General features: G+C 35.2%; 1 protein-coding gene across 1 annotated transcript in view; it reads right to left on the bottom strand.

Annotated features, from left to right (window-relative positions):
• Positions 1–22,386, bottom strand: part of PPFIA2 (PTPRF interacting protein alpha 2) — a 511,234-nt gene that overhangs the window by 179,288 nt on the left and 309,560 nt on the right. The window contains exons 4-5 of the mRNA XM_069584127.1: positions 16,692–16,856; positions 12,060–12,134 (exon numbers count right to left, since the gene is read on the bottom strand). Of these exons, the coding sequence (XP_069440228.1) occupies positions 12,060–12,134; positions 16,692–16,856 (240 nt within the window). The remainder of the gene's footprint in view (positions 1–12,059; positions 12,135–16,691; positions 16,857–22,386) is intronic.

The following is a 22,386-nucleotide window of genomic DNA, read 5'->3' on the forward strand; positions in this document are numbered from 1 at the left end:
TTGGTATTTTCCAGGCAAGAATACTGGAATGGGTTGCCAATTCCTACTTCTGGCAATTATCTGGACCCATTGATCAAACCCGCGTCTCTTGCATCTCCTGCACTGATAGGCAGATTCTTTACCACTGCGTCACCCAGGAAAGCCCAATTGATTTAATGCGTGTCATTAATTAATGCCTGTTGCATCTTTCTGTCAATATAATGAAGCCACAATCCTTGAAGTAATCCATAGAAACACAACAAATATAAAGATGTCATGATGAATTTAAATAACTACTAATAAGTAAACTGTTGATTTAGAAACAGTTTTCATATTTAAAGAAATTTTGTTATTAAGAGAAAGGCCAGGTAGTCTTGTGGCTACTGTTTAATACTAAAATCAGAAGTCTTCTGACATCCTGGCTTTGGATCCCTGCTGAGTAGTGACAACATGCTAAACAATTCACTTATTTCCTTGAAGTTTCAGTTTCAAAATGCAAGTAATAACTACACTTTCTCATAGGTTGTAATGATTAACTGAAAAATATGTCTCTGTGTGTGTGTGTCTAATGAGGGGTAGGTACAGTGCCTAGCATAATGCCAGGCACACAATAATCTCCCTCAGATTTGCAGGTGCTATTGTTTTTACAAACTGCATAAATGAGTGAATTGAAAGGTCATATATAACATTCATGTAGTGCTACAGAATCATCTTATGAATGAATATATTTTTCGTTTCTTTAATAAAAGGGGATTTTGTTCTGAGTTTAAATAAAGCACTGTCAACAGTAGAGAGTTTTCATCTATTTAACTAATTAGCTGATATTCACTTTTTAAACCTAATAAAAGTAATACAACTTAAGTATTTCAAGTTTACAAAGTGTTTCCTTGTATACTATTTTATCTAAATATCATGACTCCCTTGAAAGATAGACTAGCCCCAAATTTATTAATATTCCACTTCACAGATGAAAAAGCTGAGGTGCAGAGGTTAAATAAATTACCATGGGTTATAGAATCCATAAGTGATAGACACAGGAGTCAACTGAAACTGAAATCTTTTGACTTGAATTTAATGTTCTTTTTAAATTTTTACTTTATATCTTGTCTCTTACTAAATTCAGTACTACACTTAAAAAGGATAAGTCATCTTGCTCAACTTTTTGGCTTTAGAGTTAATAAGAATATGCTAATAAACACATGGGTAAAGTAATATCCATCAATTACGATGTTTATGACCAAGATATTAATATTAATATCAAGCATGATTTTGCTAACAGAAAAAAATAATTCATGATCTCCATATGCAAAGATAAAACAACCAAATCTGCTATCAGAAGAAAAACAAACTTTCTATTTTCATCAAAGAAAAGATTCTAACCAAAACAGAGACTTTTAACAGACTTGAAGACAGACTTCAAACGTCTCATAACCAACAGGAGACAATTTAAAACTCTATTTTAAACAATTGCTTCACACTGGTCTTGAAAATAGTAAAAATAGCGGAAGTAGCAAATAGCAGTTTCTTTAGCTCTCTTTTCACTGCTGAGATTTAACATACATTGTTGTAAGAGGTCTTGATTCCTTTCTATTTGGGAAATATTCTTTGTACTGGAACAGTACAATTATCAACAACAACGAAGACATTTTCTATTGATGATAATAATTTGGGTAATTCACAGTCTCTATACTTATGTTCATAATGCAGTATCATCACAAAGGAACATCTGGAGGTGTCATAGGGAATTGTAAGCCTTTGTAAACAACCATAGGTTTGACAATGCTGAAACTTCCAGTTGATCAATATCAAGCAAAAAAGGACATCCTTCACTATGATTAAACGCTACCATTAAATAAAATCAATTAACAATTACACAATTTTCTAACTTCAAATGATACAGCTCCAACAGGAAGAGTAGGTTCCCAGTAAGTGGCTTTATGGAAACTCATAACAGTTTGCAGGCAATCTAAAAAGACCATGTCAGAGGATTTTTCATTACCTTCAAGGGATCTAAGTTTGCAGCTGCAAGGATGGCATTATCTTATGTAAACACTGTTGTCATTTAAAAAGTTTTGCTGATGAACCTATTTGCAGAGAAGCAATGGAGACACAGACGTGGAGAACAGACTTTTGGACATGGGTGGTGGGGGGTGGGCAAGGAGAGGGTGGGATGTATGGAGAGAGTAACATGGAAAATATGTAAAATAGACAGTCAATGGGAATTTGCTGTATGACTCGGGGAACTCAAACCAGGGCTCCTAACAACCTAGAGGGGTAGGATGGGGAGGGAGGTGGGAGGAAGGTTCAAGTGGGAGGGAACATGGGTAAACCTATGGCTGATTCATGTTGATGGCAGAAACAAACACAATACTGTAATGCAATTACCCTTCAATTTGCGGAGAATGGCATTGAAACATGTATAAAATCACATATGAAATGAATCGCCAGTCCAGGTTCGATGCATGATACTGGATGCTTGGGGCTGGATGACCCAGAGGGATGGTATAGGGAGGGAGGAAGGAGGGGGGTTCACGATGGGGAACATGTGTATACCTGCGGCAGATTAATGTTGATGTATGGCAAAACCAATCCAAAATTGTAAAGTAATTAACCTCCAATTAAAATAAATATAATTATATTAAAAAAAGAAAATAAATAAATAAAATCCAAGTAAACATCTAGGAAAAAAAAAAGCTGAACCATGATGACTCAAATGCTAATAAAACATGAAACTTACATTAGACTTTTATTGGAATGAGAATTCAAGTTGATCAAGGAACTTACTGATAATGAAAAGTTTCATTTACTAATGATGAAAATAAACCAATCAGTTGAATTAGGATATGTTGTGTACATAAACATGTAGGAAATCAGAAAGATGTTTTAAGATTAATCATTTTGATAAAGGCAGTGAGAGACATAAAATATTAAATCTGCTTATATCTCATAGAACTGGGAAAGAGACAGAATGAAATGAACCAAAATATTGAGTAATTGGCAAAAGGTCTATCAAAATAAATAATTACCAATTTTAGGATTATGAAATAATTTAACTCAAGAACTTTTTCAGTGGTGTCCTTTTCTATATCTGGAGATTTCCACTAACAGAAAGGGCAGGTTTAATTGAAAGAGAAAAATTACTTGGTCATTTCATTAATTCTGCAAATAAGTGATCCTACAAATTTCAATAAGTATTGCTATCAGCTCCCACAAGGCAAATGTTTCTAATAAGCACTGCTCAACCACTTTTCCACTTTCCCCCTGGTTCTTCTGGTTTATCTTTAACAAATTTCTTTCTAATTATTTAAATATTGAGTTTCTCATGAATTTCAGAAGCTTCCTGAATTTTACTCCTATCAAGTTTTAGGGCAATATTTTACCTCTGAAGCAAAGTCACCTGAGACAACTTTAGTTTCATATTTGTATCTCTTTCTTTCAAATCATGATGAATAACAGAACAGAACTTCATAAATTTAGATAAGGAAATACCATGATGAATCCATGTTGTTTCAGTTCATAAGTGCTATGGAAACTGGCTTTATTTAATTTGCCAGGATAACTTAATGAGAGCTTCCTCTGAGTCTATCATCCCACCCCAAATTGTCCTTGCTTAGTCTTACTGATGGAGAAGGCAATGGTAAACCAGTACTCTTGCCTGGCAAATCCCATGGACAGAGGAGCCTAGGAGGCTGCAGTCCATGGGGTCGCTAAGAGTCGGACACGACTGAGTGACTTTACTTTCACTTTTCATTTTCATGCATTGGAGAAGGAAATGGCAACCCACTCCAGTGTTCTTGCATGGAGAATCCCAGGGACGGGGGAGCCTGGTGGGCTGCCATCTATGGAGTTGCAAAGAGTCGGACATGACAGAAGCGGCTTAGCAGCAGCAGCAGTAGTCTTATTGACTCTATGTCATATTCTACATTATGGTACTCTCAACCTTTTTAAACTCACAAAAGTAACTCTTTTTCCACCTCCCTTAGCAGATAATCCATTTCCTTGGGATGACCCTCTGACAAAATTCCTATGTCTTCTTTCCTCTCCAGATCAAAATCTTCATTCACATCTCTGCTACACACTCCATTTTCCTTCCCACAATTCTCAAAGGAAGGCGTTCTACTATTTTCCATTGATCTCCAAATCACTCTTATCCTCTTCCCTGTTGTCCACCAATAATCCCTTCTTTCTCCTTTTTTGTAGTGGCTGTAAGCTTCCTCAACAGGCTGTCCCTGAATATTGCCTACTTATTTAGCTTTCACCCTCCTCTCTCCTTCATTGCCAAATTTCTCAGATGAGTATTCCTCACTGTCTCCCATTTTTAGACTTCTAATTTACTCAAATTCTTTTCATCACAGCGATTCCATTATAGTGCCATTATAGTTTCCTTCCATTATAGTTTACTATAATATCTTTGCCAACATTTTCAGAGACTTTCTAATTGCAAACCTAATAACCTCATATTAGACATGATCTCACAGTTTTCTATGAAACATTTGATGCTGCTGATACATCCAGTCTCCACTTAAAACTCTTGTCTCTCTCCCTCTTTCTATCTTTTTTTTTTTTTTTTTTGCTTCAAGGACTCTTGACTACTTTTTGGTGTAGGTTTCACCTTTGTCTATACCTATTGACCTTTTCCACATCCATGGATTCAATACAGTACTGGTTCTTAACTCAAAAGACTGTAGTGATTATTAAAAGTGCAATGTACTTAAAACAATGGCCATATTCCACGGTTCTATAAACTCCTCAAATGTGAATTTGTTGTCTCTAGCCCCTCTCATCATCTTGATCCAGTATTCTGAATGTGAATGAGACCTGGTTTGCCCATAAAGTTCTTTAATTTTTCCTTAGGAAATAAGACTTTAGGAATAAGGCTGGTTGTAGATGAAGTAACATGAAATGCTAATTTCCTTAAGATAATTCTTATTGAAAGTTGATAGATTCAGTGGCTGGAATAAAATGAAAAAAAAATAGAATAAAAGCAACATAAAAATACAGTCTACAACTAAATGTGCTAGTTCTTTTTAGATATAATACAATCATGTAGAGAAGCTTTTAAAATAAGTACAGCTGTGTACTCAGTGAAATTAGTCTGTCAATTGAACTTTTACTGTAGCTTCTGAATAATCCATTTTGTCTGGCTTAATTAAATAATTAAAAAAGCACACGGGCTTCTGCTAAAAGAGAACACATTGTTAGAATGTAATCTATTTATTCCTCTGTACTTCTCTTTATTGTACTTTTTTTTTTGTAGTTTTCCAGTTTTAAGCAATAACAAAAGTACTCTTCAAGAAATAAAGACTTGATTGCATTTTCTCTGTCTAAAGAATCTGGACTCACTTTTTTAGGACAATGGCCTGGAAGATGTATTCAATGTTAACAATACAGTCTGCCCTTATAGGGCTATTCAAAGAGGCATAAAATAACAGCAAATTTTCATTATGTATATGTATTTATTTACAATGTTGTTTTGATTCTTTCATTTATTAGTATTTCCCATTAGTAAAAGAACTTAGAAATGCCAGATTGTTCAAGTTCTCTGTTTAAGGTGGGTATTTTGCAACAGGAGTCCTCTTTCTTTCAAGAAGCAGTAGTGATTTTTATCTGAACTATAAACATAGTATATTGACTCAGACATATATTTTTTAGCTGTAACTCTTGTATGCTAGTCTGCAACATTAAAAATCTGATTATATTTCTTCCCTTTAAAAAAACTTGTTGGTGATTCACCGTTGTCTACAGGATGAAGCCAGGCTCTAGGCATCCCAGACTTAGGTCTGCCTTTCTCTGCAGCCTCATACCCATCTCTAATACTGCCTGCTTCTTTTTTCTTCCTCCAGCTTCATCTGACAAGCTCTTTTTAGTCACCCTCAAAATTCTAGGTAAATATTTTTCCCTAGGAATATTTAAAATTTTTTTTCCAGCTTTATGGATATATAACTGATGAAAAACATTTATAAGTTTAAGGCATACAATGTGAATATTTGATATATGTGTATATTATGAAAGATTACCACAATAAGGTTAACTAACTGGAGTGGGTAGCCTTTCCCTTCTTCAGGAGATCTTCCAGCCCAGGGACTGAACCCAGGTCTCCCGCATTTCAGACAGATTCTTTACCAGCTGAGCCACAAGGGAATCCCAAGAACACTGGAGTGGGTAGCCTATCCCTTCTGCGGATCTTCTGGATCCAGGAATTGAACCAGGGTCTCCTGCATTGCAGGCAGATTCTTTATCAACTAAGCTATCAGGGAAGCCCTAACTAACATATCTAATACTTCACGTGTGTGCGTGTGTGTGTGCATGTGTATGCTGAGAACATTTATGACCTACTCTTAGTAAATTTCAGGTATACTACATGAGTTTGAGCAAGCTCCAGGAGTGGTGATGGACAGGGAAGCCTGGAGTGCTGCAGTCCATGGGTCATAAAGAGTTGGACATGACTGAGTGACTGAACTGAACTGATAAGAGTGTTGTGAACTGTAGTCACCATTCTGTATATCAGATCTCCTAATCTTAATAATCGTATATCAGAAAGTTTATATTCTTTGACAAACATCTCCCAATTTTCCCCAAACTCTAGCCTTTAGCAACACCAATCTAGTCTTTCTGTGTGTTTGACATTTTTAGAATCTGTATATAAATGAGATCTCATAGTATTTGTCTTTCTTTGTCTAACTTATTTAACTTAGCATAATGCCCTCAAAGTTCATGATTATCCATGTTGTTGTAAATGGCAGGATATCTCTAGGAAGTTTTTTGTAAATACCATCTGCTTTTCCTCATTCATGTCCATACAGTTAATTACTGCTAAAGCTCGTGGTTTCATTTTCACTTTAGTATTATTGCATTATAATTAGTTTTTATTGTGATAAATAGTATATAAAATCTGCCATTTAAAACATTTTAAGTGTACAGCTAAGTGGCAATAAGTAGATTTACATTGTTATATGATCATTACCACCATTCAACTTCAAAAATTTTCTTATTTTCATGAACTGAGATTCTGGACCTCTTAAATAGTAATTCCTCATTATAGTTAGCTTTCACCCTGTAATTTTCCATAACAGATTTGAAAAAATCACATTTCATTATGTCAGCTAGCCATAACAGATTGTCAACTTTTCAGCTCTGCTCCGTCCTAACCCCACAGTTTATAAAAGAGAAAAAGAACACATTTTCAGTGGATTTCACTTTACCAACACAAAAACCAAAACCAAAAATAAAACACTACAAAACAAATACAAAACTACACCTCAGTGCTTTTTAATTTCATAAAGAGTAAATTCCACATTCTGAGCATGACATTCAGGGTTTTCTAGAATCTGAGTCCTATTATCCTCTCTTTCCTCCTCTTCCACACTTTTTCATACCTAGATTCTTACCAATACAATATCATCCATTATTTCTGAAACAGGCAATTTCAGGTTTCCTTAATCATACTGTTTGCTCAGCTTAAAATGTTTCCCCACAGTTTTGAAGCCAAATCATAGTTTTCCTTCATGGGTGAAATTTTCTCTGATAATTTGGTTCAAAACAAATACCCTTCATCTCTCTGCTTTTTTGTACTTTGTTTGAGTCTCTATTTTATATTTATTTAGTTTTGTACTAAGTTACACTTTACTAATATGCTTATATGTTTGTCTTCATCACTGGAGGACAAATTATATAAGCATTTTGTTGCCGTTGCTTAGTCACTAAGTCATGTCCAACTCTTTGAGACCCCATGGACTGTAGCCTGCCAAGCTCCTCTGTCCATGGAATTTCCCAGGCAAGAATCCTGGAGTGGGTTGCCATTTCCTTCTCCAGGAGATCTTCCCAATCCAGAGATTAAACCTGACTCTCCTGTACTGGCAGGCTGATTCTTTACCACTGAGCCACCAGGCAAGTCCATATAAACATTTACATAATGCTTATTTATCATTTTATTTTTTCTATTTCTACCATCAGAGACTCACAGAATTTTCTGTACATAGTAGTTGCTCAATAATTATATTTTGAAAGGACAAGCATCCTTATTTTATACACATGATCAATATAGTGCTGTTTATTGAGCATGATGAAAGTTGTTCCAACTACATAATTAAGGAAATACCCAAGGAACAATGTGAAAACACCAAATAGAAGGAACTCTATACAATGCAAGCTGACAAATATATATTGATCACAAAGTTGATATCACTGTACTAAGTGAAGAAAGCACAAATAAGCACGACATAGCTCACTTTCTCAGAGAACTAACAACCTAGACTTAGACAGGTATATAATAAACTCTAATACTTGTTTAACAGTCAAAACAAATGCTGAAGCAATGAGATTAAGCAATTTAAACTAAGAAGCATTGATTATTGGATAGAAATCATAAAAGATTTCATTAGAAAGGTGATGTCTGAACTTGAGTTTAAATGGGGAAGTATGATTTCAATGGGTGAATTGGGGTTGTGGACACATTCCAAGAGAGACATTAACGTAAGTAAGATTTAGAGTCAGGAAAAATGCTGGCTGCTTTCAAAAACAATGAATACTATAATTTAACAAGATGTTAGAATGACTCAGAGAAATAGGGCTAATAAGAGGTATTAGCCCTAGTATTAGTGATCATTATATTATTAACATTCATAAATATGTAAATTTTTGAAAAAGCAAGAGAGTTCCAGAAAAAACATCTATTTCTACTTTATTGACTTTGCCCAAGCCTTTGAGTGTGTGGATCACCACAAACTGTGGAAAATTCTTCAAGAGATGGGAATACCAGATCACCTGACCTGCCTCTTGAGAAATCTGTATGCAGGTCAGGAAGCAACAGTTAGAACTGGACATGGAACAACAGACTGGTTCCAAATAGGGAAAGGAGTATGTCAAGGCTGTATATTGCCACCCTGCTTATTTAATTTATATGCAGAGTACATCATGAGAAATGCTGGACTGGAAGAAGCACAAGCTGGAATCAAGATTGCCAGGAGAAATATCAATAACCCTAGATATGGAGATGACATCACCCTTATGGCAGAAAGTGACGAAGAGCTAAAGAGTCTCTTGATAAAAGTGAAAGAGGAGAGTGAAAAAGTTGGCTTAAAGCTCAAGATTCAGAAAACTAAGATCATGGCATCTGGTCACATCACTTCATGGCAAATATGGGGAAACAGTGGAAACAGTGTCAGATTTTATTTTTGGGGGCTCCAAAATCACTGCAGATGGTGATTGCAGCCATAAAATTAAAAGACGCTTACTCCTTGGAAGAAAAGTTATGACCAACCTAGACAGTATATTAAAAAGCAGAGACATTACTTCACCAACAAAGTCCATCCAGTCAAAGCTATGGTTTTTTCTAGTAGTCATGTGTGGCTGTGAGAGTTGGACTATAAAGAATGTTGAGTGCCAAAGAATTGATGCTTTTGAATTGCAGTGTTGAAGAAGATTCTTGAGAGTCCCTTGGACTGCAAGGAGATCCCACTAGTCCATGCTAAAGGAAATCAGTCCTGAATATTCATTGGAAGGACTGATGTTGAAGGTGAAACTCTAATACTTTGGCCACCTGATGTGAAGAACTGACTCATTTGAAGAGACCCTGATGCTGGGAAAGATTGAGGGTGGGAGGAGAAGGGGACGACAGAGGATGAGATGGTTGGGTGGTATCACTGACTCAATGGACTTGAGTTTGAATAAACTCCAGGAGTTGGTGATGGACAGGGAGGCCTGGCATGCTGCAGTCCATGGGGTCACAAAGAGTCAGACACGACTGAGCAACTGAAATGAACTGAACTGAATATGTAAGTTATATCATTATGTTAGTAGTATATTAATATGGCATAGATTATATTATATATCAGAAAATATGATAATAATCAGTATGAATGGAGCTTTGCTTAGTAGATTTAACCTTGAAGAATTATACAGCAGAAACCCTACTGTAACATCCCAGTTGAGAATAAGGAAGATCTATTATGGTGGTTTTGATGTATATGGAAAAATGAGAACAAATGAATGTAGGATAGAGTGTGGATAAGGTTGAATGCATGCATCAAAACCCCGTGAATGCATAGAGCTAAGATAAATTCAAAGACAATCACACTTTTAAGTAAGAGAGAATAGTGGTACATTAGGAGAAATAATCTCTGTGGGTTCACTTGTAAAATAACACTAGTAAGCCTGGCATGCTGCTGTCTATGGAGTCACAAAGAGTCAGACACGACCAAGTGAATGAACTGAACTGAACTGAACTTCCAGTATTATTCTGCTGATATATGTCTATGTAGCCTAAACCCTAGAGATTTAAAGCACTCAATAAATATTAGCTATTGCTATTATTAACATACCAATAGAATACTCTAATATGGAAAATGGCATCTGACTCTAAAGTGTTTATTATTTCATTTATTTATAAGTATAATGAAAAGTTATTTAAAAAAAGACTATAGAAATATATAGTACATGTTTGCAAACACCAAAGACAACTAACGGTAACAGTTTGGCTAGGTTTTTTTCTAGTCCTATAATAATGCATTATTTTCTTAATTAATTAGTTTTTTAAAATTGCATTGCTATTATTTGTAGTTGTGCAAAATTGGGAGCATTCTGCGCAACTTCTTCCTTTTTCCATAATAGAATGCTTTGGAGCTTTCAAAACAGAACATATAGTTATCTCATATTCTTTTTAATAAGACTGCTTATTTTACTTCATTAATGTACCACAGAGAATCTAGGGGGCACTAGGGAAACCTAGGGAGGCCTGTCAGCACACATGGTAATTTTTGTTAACTAGAAAAGTGGGTGCCTATAAATGTTTACAGGCCCTTTAGTGCATGTCTTCATTATTAAATCCTAAATGGTTTAATCCTTGATTAATGCTTGCTGGACACCTGTGGCAGAGAACAATCTATACAAACATTAGCAGAGCCCTTGAAGATGCCAAACCAGTTTTTAAACCCTTTAGTAGAGCTCAGAAAAGAGCATGAATGCTGAGTTATAGATTTGGTTTCTTTTTTCACAGGAGTCATGGTTGAAGTCTTGGATGAAGGAGACATGGGTGAAGTCTCCGAAGAATAGATTACATAAAGAAAAGTGTTAAAGGGTGCTAACTCCAAAATCTTTGTGAGAATGGGAAATGCATTATTTCTGAAGTTTAAATTGTTAAACCTAGAACAAACAAAAGCCTATAGAAGCTCATTTCATTAGCCTAGCTAATTAAAAAAAAAAAAACAAGGGAGTTTGTACCAGACAAGATTTTTAGCATGGTTGTAAATATATACTTGTTTTTATGTGAAATGTAAATGTATTATTTTGTTAAGAATCTCGTGGTAAGCCTATAATTAGGGACACTGACCTCCCACTTGCTTAAGTATTTAAAAATAGGAAGAGTTTGCTAAATTGTTTAGTAATAATAATACCTGTATTTACATTCCTGGAACAGACTTCTGAAAAAAAGGTAGCCTGGTAGATAATTATAAATAATTATCAGAGAAAAGGAGAGAGACAGAGAGAGATGGGGCTATTTTAGTGGCCTGTATACATTTAATGTGAGATCCATCTATCTATCTATCACTCATCTATATCTTATCCAATGACTCAAGTTCATTGGTAGACAAACAACCAAGGAAATAAAATATTCTAAAGGAAAAACAACCCTGTAAATCTCATGGATGATTATAAAATACTTTCTTAACGTCATGAATGAGAGCAAAAGAGGGGCTTCAGCAATGCCACTAAACATGGGCACGATGCTTCATTTGTAACAGTTTCCTAATTTAACAGATATTTGACGTGTGTTCCAGTTTTGGAGCTGTGTTTTACTTCTTAAAAGGACTGGCATTCTGACTGCAGTCTTTCTAAACCCCCATCTCAGTAGCTCTCATATCACTAGCTCTTGATAATTTTCCTTTCATCTCTTAGTGACAGATCTGAATCACCAGAAATCAGAAAACATAACTCTGGCAACTAGTTTGAACAGGCCTTGTTCAGTGGCATATACAGAATGTAATCTATTTTTTGTGACAGTTTTAATGAACGTGACGTGAAACACAAGGGATATAATGTTATCGATATTGCACCTCGAAAGAGGAGAAAGTTTGGTATGTTACCTCCTGATTAGCAGCAGCTAGTTCTTCTTCCAGTGCAGAGACTCTTTCTAAAGAAACCCTCAGTCGCTCCCTTACCTAGAAGAAAAACCAGAATATGGGCAGTAATGTACATCCCAGACACATTGAACTGTGCTGAATCCATTAATATTACCAGAGACAGTCACATTTGGCAAGCTATCAGACTATTTATATCCTTAAGTGCTCAGGAATACTAGGACTATGTTGTCACTTTACAATATGACTGTATCAAGGGATTTTTCTTGTAAGCAAGTCCTTCTTGTGTTTCGGTTAAGATCAACTCCTCTCGTACTGAATTCTGATCCATAGTAAGTGGAGGCAAAGTTCAAAAGTTTATTATGAATTCATCTGAAAAACAGTCCCTGATTAAGCATAAGATACAGGCAAAAAACTTTTACTGCTTTAAAAAATAAGTTTTTTCCTTTGATGTTTAGTACAAACTAATTTGTCTAAAAGCAAAGGATTCTTAGAACCTGAAAATTGTTGCCCATTGCTCACAAAATTAATTCTGTATTAGTTAGAGGTCTACATTGTTATTGAGGGATTGGAAAGTATGTAATTACTCTGGAATTCCTAACTACTTTTCAGATACCAAAGGTTAAACCATTATATTTTACAGAACCAAAGAATGCACATTCAGTTTGAAAGTAATGATTTCCAAATGTTTCATATACAAATGAAACTCAGAGAAGAGTTTCTTTGATCTTGTTTTCTTAGAACTTCTAAAATTGTTTTAGTTATCTTATGTTCAGATTTACAGATATGCTTCATATTAAATGCATCAAAAGTAGAAAAGCTCAGAGAAAGAAGTTTGGCTAAACTAAAACAAATGACTACAGCAGTTTAATTTTCCTTAAAAAAAATCAACAAAATTTATGGATTTAATTTGAAACAGAATTCATGGTGAGTTTTAGATTATTTATGATTAACATTGATTTTCCATGGGAATATAACAGTAAACATTTTAATATGTAATTATATAAATAAATTGCATAATAAAATTCAATTTTATTAATTTATTAGTGGTATAGTTTAATTAATATTTTTTATTTTTTAAAGTAAGATTTAACTGGGGATATAAGTTAAATACACAGAGTATCTAGAAACCTATATACACAATAATTTTAAAATTGAAGTACATTTTCTAGTTAGCAGACATGAAAAAACAAGTGATAGCTTATGGATCTAGACTCTAATTAGAATTTTTAAAAAATCTCAGTTATTTTAATACAGCATCATGAAAACTGAAATTATTCAGGTGACTGGTTGCACTTAACTCTTGAAATACACCATAAATAAGAAAGAATTAATGCCTGAGTGGAGTTTGATATTAATTTCATTGATATTTTCATTATACTTCATTATGTTTAAAATCTGAAAATTAATAATACATGCATAAATGGATATTTGATATCAAATGTAATTACACAAGATCCTTCATGATATTTAAGTACGCCAGATTGGCTGCCAGGTACCAATGCTGTTAGACAAACATCCAACTGTTCATAAAAAGGCATGAAACTTTCATTGATTAATAACTGAACAATTAGAAGGAAATCTTTGCTGATTTGACTTGGGAAATACTTTTTTCTGTGAGTGCTTGGGAAGATGCAAACAAAACAAATATTCCAGAGGCATGAAAATGAGGAGGACGGTTGATACGCTGAACGCAGATTTCAACAGAAATCTTGGTAGATGTTCTTGATATTTAACAGGGATGATTGTAAAGTTTTATGCACCACTTCCTAAAATACTAGATATAAAATATGGGTATTCTGATAAAAATCTAAGAATCTTGGTTGATGAGAAGAGCAATATGAAATAGTCGAAATGTAAATTAATCTCAAAATATGCAACACTAATCAGATCACATTTAGACTGAAATAAAGAGGTTAGAGTACTATATTTAAAAGACATACATTTTTCATTTCCTCTAGCCCACAAAATTGGTAAACATACTGGAGAACTATGTCAAAATCACTGCTGGTCTCAGCTAACTGGTGTGTATTCTACCCTATAGCTCAGTGAATATATAAATGAGGACATTAATAATGAAGACTGCCAGTCATTGCAATTGTCCAGAGCTATGCTCAGTCTTTGTATTTTATTTAGCTCTTCTTGTGTTCTAAACTTTCTGTGGCAAAGTTTTTAATTACATCTTCTGATCTTTCATATATGTTTTATGTTAATAACCATAGCACTTAAAATAGAATATTGTAAGTACTTGTTTATATGAGTCTCTCCTCACTTCTCCTGATCTCTACAAGAAACTGTGAGCTATTCATAGTTAGGAAAATTTTTTATGAAGATGCTTAGGCACATGTCAACCCCTCAATAATTAAATGAAATGCTAATTTAAATAAGCATGTGAATTAACAGTGCTACTAATATCGTTATGTAGTTTGTAATTTTTGTCAAGTGCTGAAATTTATCATTAATAATAACATTCATTAACATTTACCGAGCATTTGTCATTTACTAAGTACTGGCTAGGAGCTTTACATGTCAGACAACTCTACTAGGTAGGGTAGGTATTATTATTCTCTTCATTCAAAAGAAGAGAAAACAGCTTAGAGAACTTAAGACACTTGTCTAGTTCAGTCTAACTCTAAAGTTCAAGCTCATAATACTTTTCCTTTAGGCTATTTGTTATTACTTAGTTGATAATCAGTTCAGTTGCCCTTGAATTTAGCAATATCCAAGGCACTTCTGGTGGGTTACTAAACCATATTACAGTTCCTGTGGTCACAGTATGAAATAGCTTATGCTGAGCTCACTGATCTTTAATACGTACTAAATTATTTTTAGATCCTAAGTTGTACAACAACCATTTTCTTCTTAAATGTACACATATTTGTACGAAGTGTCATTTTGTTTATTGCCTTCTATTCATTTTTTTCATAAGAGCATCCCTCACTTAAGTGATGTGGGACATCTGGGGAACAGCCAAATTTATTCACTCTCTAGACCCTCATTCAAGTCACTTGAAACTGTTAGATTTTCTCTGAATAGGCCATGCTCTTTTCAAAGCTCTTGGTTAGTTCACATATTGAGCATATTGCTTAGAGTATCTTTACTTCTCTGCCTAACAACCCTTACACATTTTAATACCCAGATCAAATGTCACCCCCTCTGTGAAGGCATTCTTGACGTTCTTATTACTTCTTCAAGCACAGTTAGTTGCAACTTTTCCTGTGACTCCATATCACATTGTATATATCTTTGCTTCACATAGCCTGTTATTGACATGTGAACTCCAGTGCTATGAACTCCTTAGTTGTAAAGAAAGTGTGCCAAATATATGCGAAGGAGTCTAACACATAATAGCTATTCTATAAACATACAGTCTTGCTAATTCTTATTAATGCAGTTTTATAATAAGAAAAGAAATCTAATAAGAAAGTAAACATTAAATATATTAAATTGCTATTTGATATTAGTTGATATTATAGATAGGGATTTTTATATAATATCCATTTGTGTTTTATTCAAAATTATTCATAAACTAGTTGCCTCTCATACTAAAATTAAAAAGATACAGTTTCTTATTAATAATCTTGAAGACAGAATTGTAATTATCCTTATACATGCACAAAATCCCCTGCTCTAAGAACATCTGAAAGACTGATGATAAAAATATGTATGGATATAAATATTAAATAGAGCAAATATATCTGTATGCTCAAAATCTATATATAGCTGAGTAATAATCCCTAGTTTGGATTTTAGTGCTCAGAACTTGTCAGATACTTTACAATGAAGTGCCCCAATTCCCACTCTAGAAAATCCTAAAGCCTTATTAATTTTAAAAATTTCATCTTTGAAATTTTACAAAATTGAAATCATGTCATAAGCCTTACTAACCGCCAAAGAATATTATCATCATATTGGCTTATTAATGTCCATAGAAATTATTTGAGTAACAGTCAAGAGAATTTACAGTTACTTTAAAAAAGACCGAAAGTAGATTTTGCTACTAATACCTTATGCTGCCTCAGGTGGAGACTCTTAAAAATGTGTGTTCAGTACTAAGCTATTAGAAATCCCCCAAATAAAACCGTAAACTTCTAATATAAATCTCTAAAGGTTAAAGTACATCCAATTTACATCTTCAGATGTTTCACTGTCAGCTAGTAGTCTTCTATATGGCAACACACTTCAGAGAGGCAGGGAGGAGAGAGACTATGGGGTGGGGAGAGAATAAGAGAGAGAAAGGGACAAAGAAAGGCTAAATGACAATATTAAATTTCAAATGGCCATCTAGACTAGGACTATAGCACGTCATAACAGGAGTCTTAATAAGCCATAGATTCAGTGGTATTAAAAAAAGAGTGTGGTTATGAATATTAACAACATACATGAAATAGTCCAGTTGCATTTTTTGAGTGATTTTTTCCCACAATTCAAATATGTTCCTCTGAACTGACTGACCACAGCAGTCAACTGAGTCGTGGATGAGGACAAGGAGCTTGATGATGATGACAAAATCATAGTTAAGCTTGAAATCTTTGGGCAATACTATACCTTTTTTCCAGTCGTTTGATTTTTAATCTCAGCTTTATTGAAGTTATAATTGACATATCAAATTGTAACAGTCCTTTCACAGTACTATACCTTTTCATCCAAGGCCTTGTGGTGCTCAAATAAAGATTTCAGCGCCTTGAGAACCTCAACTTCGCTGGACACTCCCGAGGGTGACTGGGCTTGACGCTTCACCACCGTCATTCTTAGTGACCTTTCATGTCGTGACACAAGGCACTCCAAATGCTCCAGTAATAGCTATTGGGTTTAACAGAAAATGTAATTGCCTTATGAATACAGGTCACTAATGCACAGAGGTGATTTCTATTTTAGCAGACTGCAGATTTATATATTATCTAATGATAACATCACATTATACTACAGGTAGCATCAAAGAAACACAAACCTGAGTTCAGAAATCAGGGTTCAGAAATATACTAAAAGTAAATTGCATTTCTATCACATAACAATTTATTAAATTTAAAATATAATGTGAATTATATGCATTCTTTTATAAGATTTAATAATTTCAGTTTAAGTTGAGGAGAACTAGAAAATACCATATGTGAAAGTGAAAGTTGCTTAGTTGTGTCCAACTCTTTGCGAACCCATGGATTATACAGTTCATGGAATTCTCCAGGCCAGAATATTGGAATGGGTAGCCTTTCCCTTCTCCAGGGGATCTTCCCAATCCAGGGACTGAACCCAGATCTCCCGCTTTGAAGGTGGATTCTTTACCAGTTGAGTCACAGGGGAAGATCCAATAAATAGGGTAACTATTGAAAAATGTTAAACAATGATGACTTTGTTAGAAAATAGAATTCAAAGTCAAAATTAATTTCACTTATATTTGATAATTAAAATTTTTTAAGTTGAAGGAAATGAGCATAAACTTCATGTTGCTTTAAACTTGATTATAATGACAATCACATGTTGCTATAGTAATTAATTGGAGAAGGCAATGGCATCCCCCTCCAGTACTCTTGCCTGGAAAATCCCATGGACGGAGGAGCCTGGTAGGCTGCAGTCCATGGGGTTGCTAAGAGTCAGGCACGACTGAGGGACTTCACTTTCACTTTTCACTTTCATGCATTGGAAAAGGAAGTGGCAACCCACTCCAGTATTCTTGCCTGGAGAATCCCAGGGACAGAGGAGCCTAGTGGGCTGCCATCTCTGGGGTCGCACAGAGTTGGACATGACTGAAGCGACTTAGCATAGCATAGTAATTAATGTGGTAACACTAATGATTTTATTCACAATTAAATTCTTGGATTACATAATAGAAAAACATATGCAGCCAACTGGAATATAGTAATTGAGATCAGCAATAGTCATTTTGGGAAAAGAGATTAAAGGACATAATTATTAAACTGTCTACTCTGGAATGTACATTCACCCAGAGTAGTCTCTGGTGCCACGATAGAGATTAGGGGCAAGTCCAGTGAACAATGTTTCATTCTGTCACAGACTTTATGCTCTGACTTTTCCCAAATAAATTTTGCTTTTAAATGTTTTATGAATTGGAGTTTCACCTTCATTTTATAGTGCAGTTCTGCAACTAAAAGCAAAGATATATGAAAAAAAGAAAAAACTGTTATCCGTTATTAAAATTTTGCTAGTGAAGAATTGTGGTTTGGAGAAGACTTGAGAGTCCCTTGGACTGCAAGGAGATCCAATCGGTTCATCCTAAAGGAGATCAGTCCTGAATATTCATTGGAAAGACTGATGCTGAAGCTGAAACTCCAATACTTTGGCCACCTGATGCGAAGAACTGACTCATTGAAAAAGACCCTGATGCTGGGAAAGATTGAAGGCAGGAGGAGAAGGCAACAACAGAGGATGAGATGTGGATGGCACCAGTGACACAATGGACATGAGTTTGAGTAAACTCCGGGGGTTGGTGATGGACAGGGAGGCCTGGCGTGCTGCAGTCCATGGGGTCACAGAGTCGGACACGACTGAGTAACTGAATTGAACTGAACAACATATGTCTAGTAAGGAGGAAAGATTTTCAGAAGGCTAGTGAAAGTATAGGCTAACAAATGGTGCCTAGGCAAAACAAGCAGGATTACTGAAACAATAAAGGAAAAAGCAGATATAAGATACTGAGCTGGAACGATGTAAAGAAAAACTGTTATCTTTCAAGAGTTTTCCTAAAGCTCACACTATAGTGAAAATTTCAGTTTTTTCACAATACGACTATTAATTTGTGTCACATATTAGTGTCATGTTTCTCAGTTCTTAATAAGTTAACTTTTCTGTATTCACTGTCATTAATTATAGTTCAGTGTGTTAGAAAACTTTGCCTATTATTAACACAAAAAACACAAATATCTGAGATCCTAAATGTATATAGATCAGTCAGTAGGAATCATATTTAAGCATCAAAATAATATTTAAAGTTCTTCAGTATAAAGATGACATAACCATTATTTTCAAAGAGCTTTTATTTACCAACCTCTTAGTATAATCATGGTATTCTTTTCCCCTGTATTATATAGATTCTATAGACACATCTATAGATGTGTGCACTGCTTAAATCCAAGCTGTTTCACTTAAGTTATAGAGCTCTGCCTATTCCTCCAACTTTATTCGATATTAGTTTTCCCTTCTCGGCATTTGTCTATATCTAACTCACCATTTATTTCACACATCCACCTTGTTTAAGTCTGTCTCTCAAAAAACAATGTAAGGTCCATGAGGAAAGGAAGTATTTTTATTTATTAATATTTTCCCTATTTTGTCCATTGCCATATCTCTTAGTGCCTAGAAGATTGGTGCATAATAGATGTGCACAGATTTTTGTTGAATGAATAAATGAACCCTGATTAAAACAGTAGTTTGTAAGAGCTATGTCTATAAGTAAAAACTCCTCAGACAAATGGGAATCTGGGATATTGACCCAGATAGATTTGACAAATCAATAATTAGAGTAACATCAAAAGAAGGAACATTATCTTCTATGATTCATGGATAGTTAAATGACCACCTGAGTTTTCCTGAAATGAGGTGTCTCTAAAAGTAAGGCTTTGATGGACTGAGTCACAGGGACAATTTGAAGGGCAGGAAGAATATAAGGACAATGAGGCGAGCTGGCTGCTTTGAACTGCATTGAAGACTTAAAAGAAATAAAATGACTAGCATAAGGTTTTAAGATTTAGGTCAATTCTCAGAGAACCCAGAAGTTGCTGTGGCTGCTCAGAAGAGCCTCTTATTGAGGTCCCAAGACAAAACAGAAAAAAAGAGAAAGAGCCTGATCTAGGAGAGGTCACTGAATTACAATGTATGATGAATTCAGAGCCTTACCAGATATCTTATTCGGAAACCTTGGAACTACTCTGAAAATAAAAAGGCACCCCCAAGAATTAGAAAAAGGAAAATTAGAAAACACTCTTAGCCCCCAAACTCCAATGAGCTGCCATGCTTTACTGATAAGTTACGTCTCATTTTTCTGGATGACCATGCATGACTTCACTTAGAGCAGTTACCTTGCAAAACAAAGCCTATGTTCCCTCCTCTTGAATCTGTGGAGGCCTGTTACTGTTCTGACCAACCTGTGCTGTACAGTGAAAATTACAATTTGTGACTTTTGAGTCTAGGTCCTAAGAGGCAATGCAGTTTCCAGCTAGTTCATTGGAACATTTGCTCTTAGGCCCTGGAGCCATTGCATAAAAACTCACTACTCTGAGACCACTGTGCCATAGAGCTCCTATGGAGGTTCTCACATGTAAAGTCCCAATTAAACCTGTCTGTCTTTCAGTCACTCCAGCCTAGGTGCCAGACACAAGAGCAAAGAAGTCATCTCACAAGTAGACCTTTCAATCTCCAGATATTTGAGTCACCACTTGAAGACCATAGGCTAAAGTTGGCCCATACCATCTTATGGTAAAGGATAATTTTCAGAAATCTTGTGAGCTTGTGGTTAAACACAGTTAGTTAAAGCTTAAATTATGTAAGCTTATGACTCAATGGACATGAGTCTGAGCAAACTCCAGGAGATAGTGAAGGACAGGAAGGCCTGGTGTGCTACAGTTCATGGGGTCGCCAAGAATCAGGCATGATTTAGAAACTGAACAACAACAAATAATTAAATATCTTTTAAAAATAGCAACCATTCAAAATATATCACTTCCTAATTATCTTACTATATTTTACTATTACCAATGTCCACGGGGTCGTTTAGTTCAATTGTAGTTGAATAATAGAAATACTATATAATGGTTCACTACTGTGCATTTTTCCCCAACTCTGCGTTCAGTGACAGCATGTTGGTAGTTTGAAATCAGCAACAGAGGGAGTATTTTCACCTTGGAAAATGACTAACACTATATATAAGTATTTTTTGCTTTTTCAGATTAAAAAAAAATAAATCATTTACCAGTCACTGCGTGTGTGCTCAATCGTGTCCAACTCTTTACAATCCCATGGGCTATGGTCTGCCAGGCTTCTCTATCCATGGGGTTTCCTAGGTAGGAATCCTGGAGTGGGTTGTCATTTCCTTCTCCAGGGCATCTTTCAGACTCAGGGACTGAAACTGCATCTCCTGCATCTCTTGCATCAGCCGGCAGATTCTTTACCACTGAACCACCTGGGAAGCCCACCAGACCTCAGCTCATCCCAGCTGAGAGCCCAAAACTTATGGAGCAGAAAAGGGCTGTCATACCCGTGCCCTTTCTGACTCTCTGACCCATAGAACTGTGAGTGTAGTAAAACATTGCTGTGTGATTACATTTTGGGGATGTCTGTTTTGAAGCAATAGCTAATCAGAAAATCTTCCCTAAGGAAAAGAGAATGCAAACATTTCTTTGGTTATTAGCTCTAAGCCAAAACTACATTTTTGGTGCTCACTGGTGCAAAGCTTTTCAATAATCTGGTAGACATAATGTTTCATCCTGTGGATATTGGCCTATTTGTTCGACCACCACAGCATTTGCTCAGTGGGCATAAAATAGTGACCTTGGTTTCCGGGATAGGACTTATTCATTGGCCTGACAAAATGGGCTTCTCATCATTAGGGTTGATAGGCTACTACTCCAGACCAATAGCCAAGTTATTTGCTGTAGCCATCAGCCTTGAACCTCTGAATACATATACTTGGAAACCAACCATTCTTCTTGAAGCAAGCAGATTAAGTCAAATCCTCCCATCGAAAAAGCAGCTGTTTTTTCGTTACTGTAATAAACACTTTTTCTGAATATAGATTTGCCTTCTCTAATGGCTATGCTACCAGTAATGCCATCTTATTAGATTTTTGCTGACAATCCTATTATCATACACAACACTATTTTAACACCACCTCCTAAAAAAAAAAAAACCCATACAGTGAAAGGGCTAATGTAATTGACTGATGCTCTCAGCCCTAGTTTTACCATGCTATCCCTTCGTTCAGAAGCTGCTAATCCTAAAGAATGATTAAGTCATCCAAGGAAGAATCTATGTTGATTTAAGCTGAGAGACAACACATTGCTAGGCGGGGATGTTCTCTTTCTTTAGTAAGTATACACTCAGAATTAGTGATGAAAGCAAGGTTCAGTTTTTCTCAGGATATGTATGGGTCTATATACATAGGTCTAGGAATCAAGGTTTAGAATTGGAATTTATATTTGCTAATAGGACTTTGTGACCAGTTGGAGAAAACAAGATCTTTCTATTTATTGTATCATATACACAGCATATATTAAATTATTTTCCCATTTTCTTGTCATGTTTTTACTTTTTATTCTATTTTACATTCATCAAAAAAGCAAGAGATTTCCAGAAAAACATCTGTTTCTGCTTTATTGACTAT

This window comes from Ovis canadensis, chromosome 3 (genome assembly GCF_042477335.2).
Source record: "Ovis canadensis isolate MfBH-ARS-UI-01 breed Bighorn chromosome 3, ARS-UI_OviCan_v2, whole genome shotgun sequence".
Taxonomy (NCBI): Eukaryota; Metazoa; Chordata; class Mammalia; order Artiodactyla; family Bovidae; genus Ovis; species Ovis canadensis.